This window comes from Dendrobium catenatum, unplaced genomic scaffold (genome assembly GCF_001605985.2).
Source record: "Dendrobium catenatum unplaced genomic scaffold, ASM160598v2 fragScaff_scaffold_273, whole genome shotgun sequence".
Lineage (NCBI taxonomy): Eukaryota > Viridiplantae > Streptophyta > Magnoliopsida > Asparagales > Orchidaceae > Dendrobium > Dendrobium catenatum.
This window is the reverse complement of record NW_021318735.1, coordinates 767,803-788,922: the sequence shown is the minus strand read 5'-3', so window position 1 is coordinate 788,922 and position 21,120 is coordinate 767,803. Positions and strand designations below refer to the sequence as shown.

The following is a 21,120-nucleotide window of genomic DNA, read 5'->3' as shown; positions in this document are numbered from 1 at the left end:
ACTGACCACGAGACTTTACGATTTTTGGGTTCACAAAAAAAATCTGAACAAAAGGCATGCCAAATGGGTTTCTTTCTTGCAAGAATATTCTTTTCATATCAAACATAAAACTGGGATTTTGAATAAAGTTGCTGATGCTTTAAGTCGAAGATATCACTTGTTGATAACTATTTTTCCGACTGTTACTTCTTTTGATTTTTTGAAAGATACTTATGCAAGTGATTTTGATTTTAAAAATATTTGGGATTCTTGTCTTGCTTCTAGAACTGATCCTTCTCCTCAGTTTGTTATACATCAAAGTTTTTTGTTTTAGGGAACTAGACTTTGCATATCTAAGAATTCTTTAAGAGAACAACTTGTGAGAGAATTGCATAGTGGAGGTTTGTGAGGACATTTTGGGCAAGGGAAAACAATTGCTTTGCTTGAAGAAAAATATTTTTGGCCTCATATGAGAAAGGACATTGCTAAGCTGGTTAAACACTGTAAAATATATCAGGCTTTTAAAGGAACTGCACAAAATTCTGGTTTGTATACTCCTCTGCCTATTCCAAACAAACCTTGGGAGGATATTTCCATGGATTTCATTTTGGGTTTGCCGGTTACTTCTCGAAAATTTGACTCTGTTTTTGTTAGGAACAGACCAGATATAAAAATGCCGGATATTTCCATGCATTTTATTCCTTGTAAGAAAACTTCTGAATCTTCTTACATTGCTGATTTCTTTTTTAAAGAAATCGTTCATCTTCATGATATTCCTCGTACTTTTACTTCTGATCGGGACACTAGATTTTTGAGTCATTTTTGGAGAACTCTTTGGGCAAAACTTGGAACTACTCTTCAATTTAGTAGTGCCTATCATCCTCAAACTGATGGGCAAACTGAAGTTGTCAATAGAAGCTTAGGAAATTTGTTAAGATGCCTTGTTGGAGAAAAACCACCTCAACGGGATTTAGTATTATCTCAGGCTGAGTTTACTTACAATAATTCTGTTAATCGCTCCACTGGAAAAACTCATTTTGAAATTATTTATGGACAACCTATTCCTCACATTTTAGATAGAAACAGCTTGCCCTTACCTAATAAAACTATTGCTGAAGCTTTTGAAACATTTGACCACATAAAGACTGTCCAACAGCAAGTTCTTGAAAGACTCCAAAAGCCTAATACTAAGTACAAATCTACTGCTGATAAACATCGAAAAGAAGTGAATTTCAATTTGGGTGACTTGGTTATGGCTTACTTTCGTCACTAACGATTTCCTGTTGGTACTTTTAGAAAGCTAAGCAGAAAGAAATTTGGTCCTTTTTGTGTTCTTCAAAAATTAGGCACTAATGCCTACTTACTCGATCTACCTATTACTGTTGGCACTTCTCCTGTTTTTAATGTTTCTGACTTTTCTTTATATGAAGGAAATTCTGATGATTCTGTCGACATTGAAACTTTGACACTCTCCACTCCTTTGGCAAAGTCTGAAGATCAGATTGAGGATGTTATTGATATGAAAGTCACTAAAACAAGACACGGTGAACACAAGAGATTTTTGGTCAAATGGAGCAATCGTCCATTAACTGATTGCACTTGGATTGATGCTGCTGATCTAAAAAATTTAAATTTGGAGCTTTATGAAAGAGTTGCTGAAGCTTTCTCATCAGGAGATGAGAATTTCCCACCAGGGGGGAATTGATGCTATCAAATATTATGTATTTTTATTTTAATATTGAACATTAGTATGTTAATGTAGTTTTTATTTTTTTTAGCTATCCAATAATGGAAGACATCTAATGATCATGGTAGGTTGTGCTTGGGGCTTGGTAGACCTTTGGTTTGCTAGCTCGATTGGTCCTTGGCTGCTGTTGGTTCTCGGGTTGGCTTATGATCCATGGTTTTGGGCTCATGGAGATGTTTAGAAGGAGGTGGTTCATTGGTGTTGAGCTTTAATTGCTAAGTTGCTAGCTCATTAATCTTCTAAGGTAAGCTCATAAGTTGGATTCATTATGGAGTGGTCTTGTTTCTTCTCCTCCCCTTTTCTTCTTAAAATTCGGAGCTTGTCCCTTGGGTTCCTATGCTGGCTGGCTGTTTTCCGTGCCTTTGTCCCTTGGTTTCTACTGTTGGCTTTTGGTTTTCTGTGCTGGGCGGCCTTCCCGTGTCTTTGGTGTCGGTTCCGTGCGGACCTCTTTGATTCCTGCGGCTGCCTCTTCGGGTCCCTGGCTGGGCTGCTTTCCCGTGGGTGTTGAGGGCTTTTCCGTGGCTTATGGTGCTTTGTTTCCTATGAAGATTTGGGGAATGATGTGAGGTGACTGTTGGCTTATCATTTCCCTCATTTAATTTAGAATGTGAAGAGTTTTTGGGGCTGTTTGATTTATCCTCTCTTGCCTATAAATATGAGATATTTTGAGAGGGAAAGGGAGTTGATTATTGAGAGCAAAGTTGCTAAAACCTGAGGGTTCTTCTTGGAAAAGTTTGAGAGCTTGTTCCATTCTCCTTCTCCTCTAGGAAAGCTTGCGAGCTTCTCCTCTTTCGTCTCGGCTTCTTATCTCTTTCGTCTCTCCGCAAGTACCACTTCATTTGTATCCTTCTTCTTGAGCTTTGGTGGTGTTAGTTGGCTGATTTGGGAGCATTTGCTGGAGAAGTTTGGATTGGACGGTTGGACTATCTTGCTGTGGTGGACCATCGGTTTGCTAGCCCTAAGCACTTATTTTACTTAACCTACATTTCGATGCATGTGAGGAACCCGCTCTGACGGTTGTCTGAGGATAACATTTTTTTTTAATTTTCTTTATTTCTTTTGATTTCTCTTCTAGTTTTTTTCGTCGAATTTTGGATGTTATAGATGATTGCTATTATTTGAATCGTGTTTGGTTTAGTTTTGCCCATTGTTCTCCTTGCTTGGCTTTTATAACTAGTGTTCTTACATCAGAGAGGACAGATTAGATCCTACATACGACCAACCATTGGGGATAGCGGCTCTCGCCAGCGCAACCCGATGGGTGATAATATGCACGACCTGATCAGTGTCACGGGATTTCCCCCACTCGATACATCAGCTAGAATGGGGTTTATTTATTGTAGAATTTCGTTTCCCACGGGCGCAAGCCCCATAGTTAATTATATCTTAGGCCGGAGCCCGAGTATACTCTCGATTAAGGAACTGATATTATTATTCCCAAAAGGGAAGATTGGCATGAAAGGGGGACTAGGAAATCTACTTAAAAGGAAAGAAATGTTTCAAATGTGCCTAGTTAACATGCACAGTTCATCTCAGCATCCGGAGGGACTAAGGCAGTAAGGAGGAAAAGAAAATCAATCACTCAAAGCATATAGAGAGAAAGCGTAGAAGTTGTGTCATCCATGTAATGCGAATAAGCATGATTTATAGCTCTAGAAGAGAAGGAGACTTACCCACCGTTTATATATACTCTACAAGACACACAATGTAGTAGCCTTGAACCCTAAATCTAAAGTGGGTTTAGTATTCTACCAAACACTAACACACGTGTCCTAACTAATGCATCTGGGCTTATATTCTGCTTGAAAAGGAATGCCAGCTAACCACCTAAGCACGTAAAATCCATGTAGTCTGGTCTTTATGAAAGATGGGTAGGTAGTTAAGTATTTTGGAAGTAGGGCCGACGTCTAGAGAGTTTCTTAATTGGCCCTGGTCTATATAGGGTGAATGCTCCTAAAGCTAATGCAATTAAATTTTAATTAAATTTATTTATAATGCAATGCATGATAGTTGAAAATGCTTCCAATCATGAATACTTTAGATTTAAAAAAAAAACAGGCTTATAGAAAATAATTTTTAGAAAAGACTGGGTCTCCCTATGTCCGGCACGTCATTCTCATAGGCCAGATTATCCGGACTCTACCCGCAGGCGGGGAGGTGTCCTATAGCAAGGAAAGAGAAAATGCATTAATATTCCGGCTATTCCCTAGGTTGTTAAGTTTCTAAGTTATTTAAATATTAAAATATTAAATTTTAATTATGAGTAAAAAAATATTTTTTTAGTCCTTAAAGAGCCTAGCGAAAGTCAAGCCATACACATGCAAGAAAAGAAACCTGAAAAAAAATATACAATTTCTATTGCATAATCAATGTAAACACATCAATATAAATCACCCGAACACATAAAGGTAATGTCTAAAGTCCACGACAAGTGCCGTAGAAATACAAACCAGGGTCTGCAAAAAAATAATGGTGGTCAGGCCCCATCAACAATAACCTGGATTCTAATCCTGAGGAATGGCGCAAGTCTTAAAAGCCGGGCATTTCGTCTTCAAGTCTCCTTCTTCGAGTGGATCATCCTTCTCTAGATCATCTCCCTTTGGATCGTCTCCTTCGGGCTCCGTATGGTCGTCCTCAAGAAGGGTACCCAAATGACTAAGAAATTCTCGATAAAGGGCCTTTCTTATTCTCTTTGGGTACCGAGTATTTGAAATGCCAAACTTTTAAAGACTTTCATAATTCAATTACATCAAATTACATTACATTATAAAAAGGAAAATTTTAGACTCAAACACCTGCATGATTATCCTAATAAAAATCTCAAACAATTTATATATCACACCACAAGCATTTATATATGTGCAGAAAATTAAACATGTTTGACCACGTTCTTTTAATTTTAAGTGGGCTAAGCAGTCTCTGGAGCATGTGCAAAAAACAACATTAGTCTTAAAGCATTATAATTATGCCCCCTTTTATTTAGCGCTGCATGAGTGTGACCACCTGCATAAAACTAGATTAGTATCAAAGCTGCTTTAGACCATGAGCAGTCAAACACACAAATCACATCATAGAGAGGAAGTACAATAATAAAATAAAATATCAGAACAATCATCACAACACATCAAAGCAAAGCAAATAACCAAACACTCGTGCCACATGCAATCCTATCACATCACAAAAATAGAAAAGAATAAACACCGGATCTAATCCTAGAGTTAGAAGTGGTGCCCTAACAAACAATTCTATGTGTGTAGTAGGCTAGTGTGGCTTTGGATGGTCATATGTAAGGTAGTTAGTTCAAATTGTCTAGAGTTCAGATTTGTTGAAGATCTGAAAAAGACACTTTAATTAAAATTTAAATATTAGTGAATTGGGATCCATTTTAGTTAATTTAATTTGTTGATCCATTTTAATGCTTAAGGTAATGATCTTTGAAGTTTAAATTATATTTGTGGATTTTAGACGGTCCAGGGTCCTCCTATACACTAGGCATAAAGTAGTAAGTGATAAATTACGTGAAATAGAATTGAAATTCAAATATTCGTAGAGCAAAACAACATAAAATATAGGAATTGTTTAAAAATATCATGCAACATCAAGTTCAATTCTAAATTTCTTCTTTCCTAATCCTCTATTCATTTATATTTAATTTATACAAAAAGTTGAAATAATTGGCAACAACCTAGAAATCATCTACACTGTCATCACTGTCTTTATTTGATCCCTTGTCTCATCTTGTGGAGTCCAATACCTCACAATATGTTTCTTCTTTATTTATTTTATTCATTTTTTTCTTTCATAAATTTTTGCCATCAACATAAAGATGTGAGTCAAACTAAAAAATTTTCGAGGTGGTGTTGGTGTGCAGTATGGGTGTCAATGTGGTGTTGGTGTGCAGTATGGGTGTCAATCCGAGTCAATGTGTCGGATTCGGGTCGAATCGGATTTGACCCGACCTTAAACAGGTCAACACTAAACCCTACCCAGTTTTGCAAACGGCTTAGGATTGTAACCCCTGACCCGACTGTGCGGGTTACCAGGTTGACCCGACCCAACCCGCGAGGGACGAACGGCAACAATCTTCGGCTCTGAGGCGGGACAACGATAGGTCGACAACGGCATCTCAGGCGGGAAGGCGACAGTGGCAGCCGCAGCTTGCGGGCGGGATGACAGTGGCAGTCTTCAGCTCTTTGGGTTATCGCTGGCTTCAAGCCTTCAACGACGGCAGTAGCATTTTGGCAGCGTGGGCGGGACGACAGAAGGCCAGTAGGCAAATCACGGCAGCTTGGGCGGGATGTTGGCAGGCCGACAGTGGTGACGGCGTGACGCGACTTTGAGTGACAAGACATATTGATGCGACCCTGAGCGGCTGAGCGATGCGATTGGGTGACGAGACAAGTGACACGTTTGAAAAACAGGCCAATTTCGGTTGACTCGCGGGTTTCTAGGTCAACCCGAACCCGACCGGTTTTTCAAACGGGTTGGAAAACCAAACATGGACCCGACCCATTTCACAAACGAGTTGACCCAAACTCGAATTTTTCTAGGTTGGGACCTGGTCAGGTTTCGGGTCGTGTCAATTTTTGATACCCCTAGTGTGCAATTTTCAAGTGAACCTCGGTGGTGCGTTAAGGGTTGTGGCAGTCGAGAGGAAGCTATTGCGTCTTGGGGGAGTATGAAGGAGTGATATGTTCACAGTTTTAGTTTAGGATTTAGGTAAGTTTTACTAAAAAATATATAACTAGGGTGAGGCGTACGCCCCATGCTAGTGAGATGAGGTGTTCTTTAGCCAAATTGAGGCACGCACCTCATAAAAATGCTCAGGGAATAAGTCTCGAGGCATTTTTTTTTACTTCTAATTGAGAAAAGGGAGTCCATTATGCTAATAAAAGAATATAAATGGGGAATACCTAATGCATGGAGTTCTCGTTAATGCAATTCTTGCGGAGGGTTTATTGTTAGGCATTTTATCCTTGCATTTGTAGAGTGGTTATTTCAATTACACAAATTTGGGATTTTCATAATACACTAGAGGAAACTTGAGCACTGCTTTAGGCTTTCCCTCAACATTAATAAAATCATATATCCCTTTAATATTAAAGGCAAAGTAGACTTAAATGTAATTAAGATTTTAATAAAGTTAGAAAAATTTAATAACTTACAGATGCTATTTAATAAGCTCATGTGGATATTAAAAGAGCTCACAGACGGACTAATAATTTAACATAAAATTGCATTTGAGTGAATTTGTAATAAGGATTATATTTTGATTCAAAAGTGCATAAAATTTCATATATTGGGACTTAGTGCTATACATAAATCTCTAAATATCAATGGATGAGAAAAATACAAACTTATATATTCGAAGGATCATCCCACAATTGTCAAACGGGAAAGAAAATAATATAAAACCTTTAACTTCTATTTATTGGTTTATCTACAGCATTGTACGTGCAATATATATCTTTTGATGATGCAATTGTTTGCTTTTTCTAAATATTTTAAAAAAAAATTTGTAAGAATGGTTGGATAGTTAATGAAAAATGATGAAAATACAAGGCCATTTGGCTACTCGTCCATTTTATGAATTACTAAACTGTTTCTACAAAAGTAACTAAAATGTTGGAAGTAGGATTTAAATGAGTTATTTTGCTGAATTGTATAATTAATTAGAGAAATTATCAACAATGAGGATCAACTGCCTGGAACTTTATTAATAAGGTTTCAAGCCACGTTCTAGTAGCATTATAGATTTTGAACTAAGGAGATTTACAATATCCTACTTTAGAAAAACTATAATGGTTATTGTCCCCTTTTAATTAACATCAGCACATCACGTGGGCCATGTCTTCAGCTCCAATATACTAACCATTTTCTGGTAACATGGACAAAATATGCCAGAAAGGTTTACATTAAATATAATATTAATTTGTATGTGGAGATTCACCTTATGTTACATAAGTGATAGGAAACACTTGAAGATTTCAAGTAAATCCTATCAATTTCGGAAAAATAGTGAGAAATCTCCACACATTCAATAGAAAATCAGAGAAAAACAAGAATTTTATTGCAAAAACACAAACTAACTGAAGAAAATAACAAGATTCAATTGATCCTCTATTCGAGAGGAGGATCTCTAGATGCCGCTAGAGCACAAAAGAAACCTAAGAGATCTCAAATTTCAGTCAAATTCAAGATGCCATACCCTATTAAAACAAACTATTTGATGAATACAATCCAAAAGAAAATCTCTAAATAGTCCCTACATTCAAATTTCCCTCCAAACTACCTAAAAAATCTTTTCTAAATAGCTTTTCTTGAATCGGCGGCTCGTACGGCCCGTACAGGGGAGGTGGAATTTCCTCCTCTGCTTCGCCTGGGCTGGTCTAGTGGTTCAGTTTAATAATACTCCCCTCCCAAAAACTCACCTTGTCTGCAAGGTGGAAAGACAACACTCTCCTTCATTTCCTCTTCATCACAAATGGTAAGAACCTGAAGACTCTGGTCCTTACACTCGTGCCCCGGCGTATACCTTTCGTTACATATGAAACAAAGCACATTCACCCTTTTCTCCTGTTATTCAGTTTTTGTAAGCTTCTTGAAGTTGTCCCCAGGTCTTACTCCTATAGTCTTCTCCTTTGAAATCTCCCAAAAAGTATCAGGTGTCTGCTCCTTGGGTTCTAGAAAGGTAGTGGTCCTCTTGTTACATATGAAACTGAGCTGTTGCTTCCTGTCTCTCTCTCCAGGTGCCACTGATCCTCCACCAATTGAGCTAGCTCAATAGCCTCTCCCAAGTCACGAGGCCTCATTACTCTAACCGCTGCTCGGATATCTGGTGTTAGTCCCTTCATGAATATTCCCTCTAGCACTATCTCAGGAAGGCAGTCCAATCTGCTAGCAAGAGGTACTCGAATCTCTGCTGGTACTCCATTGCCGAATCATCCTATGTCAAGGCGAAGAACTGCTCGTAGAAGTCTCCTCCCTTACTAGCTCAAAAATGTTATACCAAACAATCCTTGAATTCTCTCCAACTCCGTATGGGTCATCGGCTGTCCCTCCACTGGTACCAAGACAAAGCCTTCCTTTCCAAACATAGGTCTTCTGTCGTCGGTCTCTCCTCCTTCGTCAACTCATTGACGACGAAATATCTTTCTAACTTGTAGATCCACCAGTGCGCATCCTCCCCCTCAAAGATTGGAAACTTCAGTTTCCTCACCCTCGGATTGCCTCCGTTCCCTCTGTTCCCTTCATAATCTCTCATTTTCCAATGGGGTGGTTCCCCCCAAGTGTCCCAATCATCTCTTCTACGCTCATACCCAAACCTTTCATCAAATTCTTACAGTCTCCTTTAAAATTCAGCACCCCTTGGATCATAATAAATCACTCTCCTTTCAATTCCAGTCCCTCTCCTCTCCATTTCAGCACCTCTTTGTTCATGCTCCACCTCCTCACGCTTCTCCCTAGACCACCTAACCTGGCTCTCCCATTGGAACAAGTTCTAGGGTAGACATTCTCTCTTTTTCCTTTTGAGTCTTCACCTCATGATCTTCCCTTTGCCTTATTGAATTAGAGTTTTCTCGGTTCCTAGATTGTCAGAGGCTTCCCTCACCTCTGATGATACCATTCTGGATTGGTCTTCGAGCAACTTCTTCAACATCTTCCCCTGGCTGGAAAAACTCCCATCCATCTTCTCGTGGATGGCTGAAATTTGACTTTTGACATCTGAAAGTTTGACTATGTAGATTTAAATTTTAGTTTTCAATTGTCCAATCTTCCCTTTTACCTTCTTCCTTCCATGGGAACTTGGAGTGAGGCTCCAATATCAAGAGCCGCAAGTTTGATGTGAATGCTGGCCTCCAATCAGCAAAAAACAACAAGATCGGATACGGAACACAACAAAAATTCAACGAGGAAGACTTCTATTTCAACCCAGGAAATTGCTTTGATACCAATTTGATTGGAAAACTTGAAGGAAATCTCTAAACAATCCCTACATTCAAATTTCCCTCCAAACTCCCTCAAAAAAATCTTTCCTAAACAGCTTTTCTGAAATTGGCGGCTCGTTCGGTGCGTACAGGAGGCGGAACTTCGACCTCTATTTCGCCTGGGCCGGTCCCGTGTGGACCGGCTAGACCGGTCTAACAATAAGCTAAACTGTTCAGCGATTATTGTGACATTTGTTTAGCAGCTGAGTCAGGATTTCAGCTCTTTTTTAATGATTGATTTAAACTAACTGTCCGCTCTAGTTGTTTGATATAATTTTATTTGCCGTTTATTATATGATATCCATTATGATGCAGGCTCCTTCAACAGATATTGCAGTTACTGAATTAACAAGAGCATCTGCTGAAGTGGGTGAAATAGTATTTTTCTTGCTTGGTGCAATGACTATAGTGGAAATTATTGATGCACACCAAGGATTTAAGCTGGTTACTGACAACATTACAACAAGAAAACCTCGAGTCTTACTTTGGGTGGTCGGTGGTTAATTTCTCGTTATTATGTTTTTTTCAGCATTATTTACTTGTTTAGAATTTTCGTGAATGCTGAATATTTTCTTTATTCATTGTTTTTCCTTTCTATTTTTAGTTAAAGGGTAAAAGGAAAAAAAAAATAATGTTTCAAAACATTATTAAATTTGACCTGATAATAAATTCGTAAAGCAGAAACAATAATTTGGTAAACAATAACAACGGCCTGGTAAAGTCTTGTGCTAAAACTTTTTGTTCTTATTTGATGTTGTCTCCCTGTACAAAAACCTATCTTTATTGGACTTTAGATTTGGAGTTTTAAACTTATCCATTTAATTATTTTATTGACCGACTCAAGTCTTAGGTTCCCACAATTTTATTGAACCTTAATTTTGGCTATGTTAATTTCATCATGGAAATTATGAGAATGTGAATATTGAAATTAATTAAGAGCTTTTCCTTGATTGCAATTTGCTTTTGGGAATATGCTGAAACTGCATCTTTAGAGTTGAAGGATTCATGAGCTTTTATGACTAGAAAATGGTTGTAAATGTTTCATTTGATGAGTTTGTGATGAGGATATTAGCAGGAGATTTCGGCATGTTTATCAGAGGAGACATCGGAGATCGACGGCTACGATCAGGAGCTTATATTTTTTAAGTCATTTTATGTAGTATTTTTTTTTCAGTTTTTACTGTTTTACCCTTATGGGTGGTCATTTGATGTTGTAGCCCCGAGGGCATTTTAGTCTTTGTTTCTTTTCTTTTTGGTGAGACCTATATGTAGGTCATTTCTATTGTATTTGGGATGATGATTTTTGAAATGAAATTCAGCTTTTGTCTTGATCATTTTTTGAGTTCTAGAGAGTGATGGTGAAGCCTAGGAGAGGCTGGCTAATGGAGTACCCAACAGCCCACCGGCGGGTGAGCTTTTGGTTTATTTTCTCTTTATTCTTTTCTTTCTTTCTTTTCCTCTCTTTTTTCTCCCCCAAACAGTCGGCCACATCCCCTCTCCTCCATAGCCGACGGCAGCCCCCTTCCCATTTTTCCCCTTCCCAAACCGCCACCCCTACCCAACCCCTCCACATTCCGTTGGCCACCTTTCCAGCCTAGCACAGCTGCCAGAACATTGGTGGTTTTCCCCCACCCGTCGCCTCCTCCAAATCCCCAACCTTTCGGCCTCCCTTGCTCCCTTTGGGTCCCTTCAATTAGCCTTCATTAGTTTCCTATTTGGGATTAATACTAAGTTGGAAAGGATTTGAAATCAAATTCAAATTAATTTAAATTTTGAATTCCCTTCAATTAATGTGATTCATTCCTAGGAAACTTCCCTATTAATCCTCCAATCTGAAATTAATTTCAGATTTTAGATAATAAGCCACTAATTACTTGGGTCAACCTCATTAATACCCAATCTCTCCCTCTTCCTCTCTCCTTGGCCGGCCAACCGAGGAGAAAAAAAAAATAATGTTTCAAAACATTATTACATTTGACCTGATAATAAATTCCTAGAGCAGAAACAAGAATTTGGTAAACAATAACAACGGCCTGGTAAAGTCTTGTGCTAAAACTTTTTGTTCGTATTTGATGTTGTCTCCCTGTTCAAAAACCTATCTTTATTGGACTTTAGGTTTGGAGTTTTAAACTTTTCCATTTAATTATTTTATTGACTGACTCAAGTCTTAGGTTCCCACAATTTTGTTGAACCTTAATTTTGGCTATGTTAATTTCATCATGGAATTATGAGAATGTGAATATTGAAATTAATTAAGAGCTTTTCCTTGATTGTAATTTGATTTTGAGAATATGCTGAAACTGCATCTTTAGAGTTGAAGGATTCATGAGCCGTTTATGAATAGAAAAATGTTTGTAAATGTTTCATTTGATGAGTTTGTGATGAGGACATAAGCAGGAGATTTCGGCGTGTTTATCAGAGGAGACACCGGAGACCGACGGTTACGATCTGGAGCTTATATTTTTAAGCCATTTTATGTAGTAGTTTATTTTTATTTTTAGATTTTATTGTTTTACCCTTATGGGTGGTCATTTGATGTTGTAGCCTTGAGGGCATTTTAGTCTTTGTTTCTTTTCTTTTTGGTGAGACATATATATAGGTCATTACTATTGTATTTGGGATGATATTTTTGAAATGAAATTCAGCTTTTGTCATGATCTTTTTTTTTAGTTCTAGAGAGTGGTGGTGAAGCCTAGGAGAGGCTAACGGAGTACCCAACAGCCCATCGGCGGGTGAGCTGTTGGTTTTGTTTTCTCTTTATTCTTTTCTTTCTTTCTTTTCCTCTCTTTTTTCTCCCCCAAACAGTCGGCCACATCCCCTCTCCTCCATAGCCGACGACAGCCTTCTTCCCATTTTTCTCCTTCCCAAACCGCCACCCCTACCCAACTCCTCCACATTCCGTCGGCCACCTTTGCAGCCTAGCCCAGCTGCCGGAACATTCCTTTTAATTAATTAGATCCCATAATTTAAGGGATCTAATTAATTCATTTCCTCCCTTCTTTCCCTCCTAATCTTCACTTATTTCAAATTCAAATTTCAAAGAAGATTAATCCCTAATTATTCACTAAATCTGAAATTAATTTCAGATTTATTTTTCTCCTTCTCCCCTTAGCTTGGCCGTCCCCTCCTCTCCCTCTCTACATTTTCTCTTTGACAACTATGCATGGCCGATCTGGATGTTGATCATAGATTCGTCTTGATTCCCAAGGACGTGTGGACGTTTTGAGATCGCCATTCTGTGACGTCAACGTAGAGATCGACGCAACCGTTGAAGATTACGTGGATCATGTACTATTTTCTCTATCAACAGCCATCGACGAATACTACCTTCCATCCGAGTGGCAACTCTTACATCTTCCACCGACTCCTCCAACTCCAACTAGCTTTCCCGTGGACAGTATTGTAAGCTCCCTCTTCCTCGTGGTGATCACGTCAATATTGCTATATCTTTCTTCCGTTAACCGCAAGAGAGCTTGAGTGAGGGAAACTCAAGGTGACTTTTCTAAATATTAACCCACATATTATTGTTAATGTGCATTTGTCATTACTCGCGTGTTTGTTATTGTTTTAAAATGTCTTGCCTAACGAGTTTGTAACACTGCCTAAGTAACTTTGCAATTGAGATTTCATTAAATCATTAATTGTGACTCGTTAATCTTTATATTGACTTGCTTATTCAGTTGTCTTATTATTTTTCGTGCAATTCCGATTACGTTTCACATTAATTTGAGCCACGCATGAATTACAATTGTTTGTGTTTATGTTTCTGAGTTGTTTCCCAATAAATGTAATTATATTTGGCTGCAGTAAACAGGCACATACTTCTATTGCCTTGCTTCATTGTAATGCTTAGTCTTAATTTTCTAGCAATATTTATTAGTTGGGAACTAGAAATGTACCTTGTTACACAATTGACAATATGATCAATATTTTACAATATTTTTTCCATGAACATAGAAAATTCTAAAAATTAGAATATCGCCGAGCCAAGATTTGTCAGAGCCATATCGCAAGTTAAGAGCTTGAGCCAAACATGGAGATTCATTATACCTTTGTTTTCATAAATAGATCAGTTCTAGGAGATGCAAAACAGTATTTTTTTTTGTTAAAAATCTGTTACTTAACAGAAGTGCTGGAAATCAATTTGCTGCTAGTCTTCCTTGTTAACCATGTATTATTCTAAATAAATTATTCTTAACTAGTAAATGAAGTTCAATATTTGTTACATGGATTTCGTTATCCATCTATCATATTTTCATTCCTATAACTTCAATTTATATTACTAGTAAGTTTTGTGCTTCTACTAAACAGATATTTGTGCTATATTCTTAGAGAATTTCTATTTTTTTTAAATTTGTGTTGGTTAATTTTCCAGGTAGGTTTTGTTACTTTCTTCCTTAGTTCAGTCCTTGACAATTTAACCTCAACAATTGTTATGGTCTCTCTTTTGCGGAAACTAGTTCCTCCATCGGAATATAGAAGGTATAGAAAAATTTTCAATCGCTGAATTAGCTGAATTCTTTTTAATGAACATTGCATTCATAGCTCTGTTTTAAATATATTTCAGATTATTCAATAAGTTACTGAAAATTCAGTCAATGTAATGCTTTTTTTCTTTACGTGTTTTAGGGTAAAGTCTATCTGTTTTACTTCATTCAGTTTCAATGAAGATGAAGAGAATCATTTTTTTAAATGCTGGATTATCACAAATTTAATCGGTGGAGGGAGAGCTCTGTTTCTCTTATTTTGTACAAGCATATACAGTCGTATATATATATGAAAAATAGTCTTTGGTGAGGTGTTCCCTTGATATATTTTATAATTCCATGAGCTGCAGCTAGATGTAGGTGTGTAGTGCTATGCATAAACGGACTAACAATATCCACAACATAGGTGGTATCTGGTCTTGAAAATTTTAGATATATATGGCTACATCCAAGTTGGGCATGGTCAGTAGGATCTCAAAGAAGAGTACCTTGGTCAGCAGCATGAAGTTTAATATTTTTTCCATACGGCGGCCTTCCTTAGGAAAGTAGATGTATTAGATTTGATTTATGTTAAGAAAGGTAAAGGTAGACCTAAAAAGACTTGGTTAGAAAATATTAGAAATGACCTTTCTTTATTAGATTTAAATGAGAATTTAACTTTTTATTGGACACAATGGAGAAAAAGTATTCATGTAGCCGACCTTGCGTAGAGGGATAAAGATTTGATGTTATGTATGCTTTTTATGTTATGTTTGGACAGTTATGGGCTCGGAAAAATTATGAGATAATTTGGTATTTTTTGAAAAATGGCAAATTATTTGGCGTTTTTTTAAAAATGCTAAATGTTTTGGTAATTTCCTAGAAAACATTATTTTATGTATGTAATATATTTTTGTAGACTATTTTATAAATATTAAATTTATTATAAATTGAGCAGAATTTTGGTTGCAGTGTGTGGTTAGAGTTTAAGCGCATGACTCGCTTAAATAGGGTTCAAAACTAAAAAAAATCAAAGTATATTTTTTGATAAATTTAATTTAATAAATTATATTAAATATAATTATAAATTTAATTTATATAATTTATATCTTATATCTTAAATTAAATATAATATTAGTTATTATATATTTTATAATAATTAAATTATTAATATAACATTTTAATAATATTTTAATTAATTGTCACTTGAATTACAGAGGTCAACCTTAGAGTTTAAAGGCTTTCATTTGAGTAGATCTAAAACTGTATGCATGGGGTGTGTAATTTTAGTAATAATAGATCTAGTGAGGGGATTGTGACTTAGGGCGATCAAGTCGTTAATAAGAGTACACGTTTTAGATATCTTGAGTCTATCATTCAGATTGATGGTGAAATAGATGGGGATATTATTAGTAGAATTCAAGTTGGATGGTTGAAGTGGAGGAATGCATCGGGCATGTTGTGTGATAGAAAAATCCCTCTCAAGCTTAAGGGAAAATTTTATAAGATGGCAGAGTGACCTGTAATGCTTTATGGTGCAGAATGTTGGCCATTAAAAGAGAAGCTTAATATATAGTTAAGTGTTGCAGAGATGAGGATGCTCAGGTGGATGAGTGACTTTACTCTTAGAGACAAGATACGAAATGAGCATATACATGAAAAGGTTGGAGTAGCTCAAGTGGAAGATAAGATTAGAGAGAGTTGCCTTAGATGGTTTGGTCACATAAAACGACATCCTTTCGATAACCCCGTTAGGAAAGTAAATGTATTATATTTGACTTATGTTAAGAAAGGTAGAGGTAAACTTAAAAAGATTTGGTTAGAAAATATTAGAAATGACTTTTCTTTATTAGATTTAGAAGAAAATTTGACTTTTAACAGGAAAAATTTTTTGGTGTGGACTCCGGACGTAGCTCTATGTTCGGACACAAATAAAATGTCGCCACCTGTGGCCTGACGACCCCACCATTTCTATTTAGCACGTTTTTTTCCAACTTACCGCGTGGCCCGATTGCCCAACCTCAACCACAGGCAAAAAGTTACTTTTTACTGAGAAGAAAATCGAGGTCATACATTGAAAAATTCAAAATTGGCCGAGGCATTTCAGTTTCTCTTGTTTCAGGCGCTCTTCATCTTCTTCTAAAGCTCCTTCGGTTTGCTCCAGATTTTCATTGTAGAAACACAAGCCATGGCTAAAGTCAATTTTTTCTTACCCAGATAAATACTTTTTCACCAGTTATGTTGGTTCTATTTGTTCTGTAAATATCATGTTAGGGTTTAGGTTTTGTGTTTTTCTGTACTCTGTACCTGTGTGTAACATTGTGGTTGATGTCCATTGTTTACTTTCGAATGAAGAAATTAGCAGTACATTTCAGTGATGATTTCTTCCATTTTTTCGCGCATGTGTACCTTTCTTGTGTGCTTTTTTGTACCTCTGTTTATCGCTTCTATGTACCTCTATATACTTCTTCTGGGCACTGCTAAGGTACCTATGCTATGTACCCATGTGTACTGATTATGTGTACCTATAGTGAATGTTAGTGTTTTGGTCTTATCCACTACACCTATTTTGCAGGGATATGTTCCAAAGATAAGTTTCCATTACAGAACTTCGATATTCATAGAAGTATGTTATCACTTGGTTGACACATTCTGCCAAGAATTTGTGGAAAGGCTGAGGCATCTGTAGCTACATTAGTTTTTGTTGATGCCTCGCTTCATTTAGAATGTTTGGTTGGTATAAAAGTTGTTATTGTGGCATATCAGGAAGCAGTGCTTCATCATCAAGGAGTGGAGGTTAGCATTCATTGTCGATGGAGTTGCCCTGATCGTAGGCCTGCTGAACAGAGGAAATCATTTCGAGTTAGAAAGTGTTCGAATCACCAGGAAATATGCAAATGATATAAAGAAAGAGGTGCTCAGTCTGGATGACTCGATTCAACTTCCCAAGCTTGTGAAGAAATTCATCATTTACTTATTGTCCAACCTTTTCTTTCTTCTGCGTAACTACTGAACACCCGCTAGGATCCTTAGTGTAGCTCGTAATGCAGATCAGTTTTTATTTACAACTAGCCAACTGGATACTATTTTGTACCTCTTTGTACCCTGGGTACCGCATCTGTTTTATGTTGCTGACCATTATTATTTTTTCAGGAGTCATATGATTTATTCTTCTGGGAACGTTCTTATTTTTAGAAGTCAAATTGATGAACTAATAACGGAATAGTACATCGACAACAATCATGTTGATGCTTTTGCTATATTACTAGCTGAGAAGAACAATTTATGTCGAGGCCTTTACCAATCATTCGTTTTTGTTTCTATTATGCATTGGGTATGTCGTGAGTTATTAAACACTTTTTGCATGTTTCTTTGTCAGTTAATAGAAAACAACTCTTGTTGAATGTTGTAAACCAGTTGTTCCTAATTCTATAAAGCTCCTTTAACCAGTCATGGCTGTGGAGGTCCCCTTCGTTGATCATTTCAGCCCAGGTTCTCTCGAACACCTCCTCAGAATAACACTTAAAACACTTATAAAAAAGGCCTCTGACTTTGTTATTGCTATTGAAGCACCACACATTAGATGACGCCTTCTTACTGATGTGCCATTGGCACAGCCTAGGGCATGTCTGAGGTAATACAATTTTTATTGCCTTAGTCATTGCCTGGTCCTGATTAGTAAATATTGTAATGTAATGTTTATCATCCATTATTTGTAAAAATGTTCTAAATAACCAAATGATTTAATTATTTCCTCCGATAAAATGTCATGCCTAAAAGAACATTCTATCAATGATTATTAACTCCAACAAATGGTGTATACGCTAGATTATATTTGTTAAGCCTATAACTAGTATAAGAATTATCACATCTCCAAAGCGATCATAATTTATTCTCTCCAACCCATCAACAAAAAAGAAATTCAACGATCTATCATCTTCATTAGTTTGGACGTCCCATACAAACATGTTGTCATCAACTAGTCGATCTTTAAAAAGTTCAATTAGTGAATTGGTATCTTCATTCTTAATCTTCGCTCTTTTCTCTTTCTGAATATAGTTATATGCATCCCTCTTATAGAATTCAACATTTTCTAAACATCCTACTTTATTGGCTAGGTAAGTAAATGCAGTAACGGTTCTTATTCTGGCTTCTGTCTTTGATTTAAGAACTGATGCTTTCTCATCATTAATATTCCACATGATCTAAGCAGATATTGATCTTCCGGCCTAGTTAATTCGTGATTGTGGCTCTCTATACATTTTTGCACCGTCCATATTCCATCTTTATCCACTGGAAATATGATCATAGTAGGACACCTGATTTTGGTATTTGATTTTTTATATTTTGATTTGGAATTCCAATCAATATCATTCTTAAATACAACTTTCAAATAGACAATGTCCATGAATATTATTTTTTTTGAATTAGGCCAGTAACTGTGATATTCTTTGTGAACACTAAAACCAACATTATGAACATAATAGCAATACATCTCATATGTTTCTTTTTTAGAGTTGTAAACACCATGTGCGCAAGAGAAACTTATTTAACACTTTGATTTAAACATGACAAAAAACACAAAAGTGGTACATAGAGGTACACAACATCGGTACTCAGAGATATATAACAACGGTACATAGAGGTACACAGCGGGTTAGAGAGGTAAAAAGCAGCGACACACAATAGTAACCTATTTAACACTTTGATTTAAACATGACAAAAAACACACAAGTGGTATATAGTGGTACACAACATCGGTACCGAGAGGTTTATAGCAGCAGTACACAGAGGTACATAGCAATACAGAGAGGTACAAAACAGCGGTACAAAGCAACGACACGCATAAGTGATATTACACAACAAAAAAATATTTCAATTTAAGTTTTTTATCTGAACTTGTGCACAGATTCCAAACTTGCATGTGCATCCTCAAAGAGATTTGAACGATACACCCTAAACAAAAAAAAAAAAGAAACTCTAGCTTTTTAAATGAAAAATAGTAAAACATTTTCAGAGTATTAAATTTATCCCCGACTTATCTTCCGTAGTTCATTGCGATAATTCTTTCTTGACATTTTGTGTCTCTTGCGTAACTCCTTTCATGCCCTCGCAATATTCAACGTCCTCCAAACATGTTTCCATCTTCATAGCCTCTTCCTCTCTTTTCTTTCTCAGTTTTCTTCCGAGGAGAAATTCTGTCTTAAGTGACGAAAATAGTCCGCAATCATCATAAACCCTAGATATTGGTGTGTTTATTTTCAATTTTTGCATTTGGACCAGACTAACGTTTTAATAAATTTTGAATTTATAAAATATTCTATATAAAAATATTTGGCCACCTGAACTTGAGATTTCTAGCAAAACACCAAAATATTTTTTTGTTTCTAGGAAAACATCAAATCATTTGGCCTTTTCTAGGAAAAAGCCAAATGATTTAGGGTATTCGTTCCTTTTTAAATTTAATGTTAATATGCTTCTTTTACTTAATTAGGATTATTATATGCTCATTTTTAAAATTTGGCCAGTTGAACGTACGTATGTATGCAATTGGTTGGAATCTCTTTCAGTTGAGATTTGGTGTCAACATGGCCACCATCAGGGAGGTTTAATAAGGGGTTTTAAGTGAGCATTTGATGTAGAGTGTTGTATATTTACATTGATTTATTTTGAGTGGAGGTAGTATTTGGAGTTATGGGTTATTCAATTATCTTTTAACTTTGTTATTTTTTGTTGAACTTTTTTAGCCCATTATAAGCCTTCTCGTAGTAAAATGGTGGTAGTACCTTAGTTCTACCAATGGATTTTTAAGGAATTTTCAATTTATAGGGCAAGTATCAGTGGCTTATTGGACCTAAACTTTGCACCCACTCTGTCGTTGACTTGCGAGCATATATTCCTTTAGCCTTATCATCTAGATTGGCTAGAGTATTATTGACTGTTGATTATTAATTTCTCAATGTAGAGAGCTTTTTGATGGGCGAGGATATTGGCTGAGCTAAATATTGTGTAGAAAAGTAAAAAACTAAAAAGCTGCTTTGAAATTTATTGCTTGATCCTATATAAAGCGTGAAAAAACAAATATACTTCTCCAAAATCGTATAATGGAAATAAATTTGAAGTTATTTACATAAAAAGAAAAAAAAATCCCTAAGAGGGGCTGACAGCTAGAAGAGAAAGATGAGGCACACGGATTTTAAACTAAGGGTTATAAGAGGATTAATCCATTGGTTAAAGTCTTTAATCTATGTGCTCAACAGTTACTACCAAGATTATTTGATTTGTGGATCTTATAATCATTTAACACTCCCCTCAAACTAAATGATCTAAATCTATCATTCCAAGTTTGTTTACAATATTTTTGAATGTGAGATTTATAGAGTTTTTTGGTGAGCATGTCTGCAAGTTGCTTTTTTCTTGATAAAGTGTAAATCTACTTACTTTACATTTTCTCTTTTATAAAATGCCTATCCTATCCACCTTCACTTATTTGGTGCGATCATGTTGTATTGGATGATAGACAACATTAAGTGCAAATTTATTATCATAACATTGACCATTATCATTTAATTTTAAATATTCTAAAATGTTTTTTATCTATAAAAGCTCGTTGATTTAATTTTATTACTAAGACTTGATTTAAGATATTTGAGGGTCCTTTATGGAACTTGAAGGTGAGTCTCTTTGATTTTATCTATGAAATAACTGATGAGACTCACCACAAATATGATGTTTGGATGGGTATGAGATAGATCTTTTATTCAGCTAATATTTGATAGTATGCCATGTTTATTTTTTTCCTTCATTTGCATTGAATTTTTCACGTGATTCAATTGGGATTTCACAAGGTTTGTAATCAATTATTTTTGTTTCTTTCATAAATCTTTAATAAATTTTTGTCAAAAAAGGAATATTTCTTTTTTTGATATGACAACTTATA

General features: G+C 36.2%; 1 protein-coding gene across 1 annotated transcript in view; it reads left to right on the top strand.

The window, feature by feature from the left end:
- The window catches only part of LOC110115637 (sodium/proton antiporter 1), a 43,845-nt gene that overhangs the window by 8,007 nt on the left and 14,718 nt on the right, over positions 1-21,120 (top strand). The window contains exons 4-5 of the mRNA XM_020848922.2: positions 10,030-10,206; positions 14,090-14,196. Coding sequence (XP_020704581.1) covers positions 10,030-10,206; positions 14,090-14,196 — 284 coding nt within the window. The remainder of the gene's footprint in view (positions 1-10,029; positions 10,207-14,089; positions 14,197-21,120) is intronic.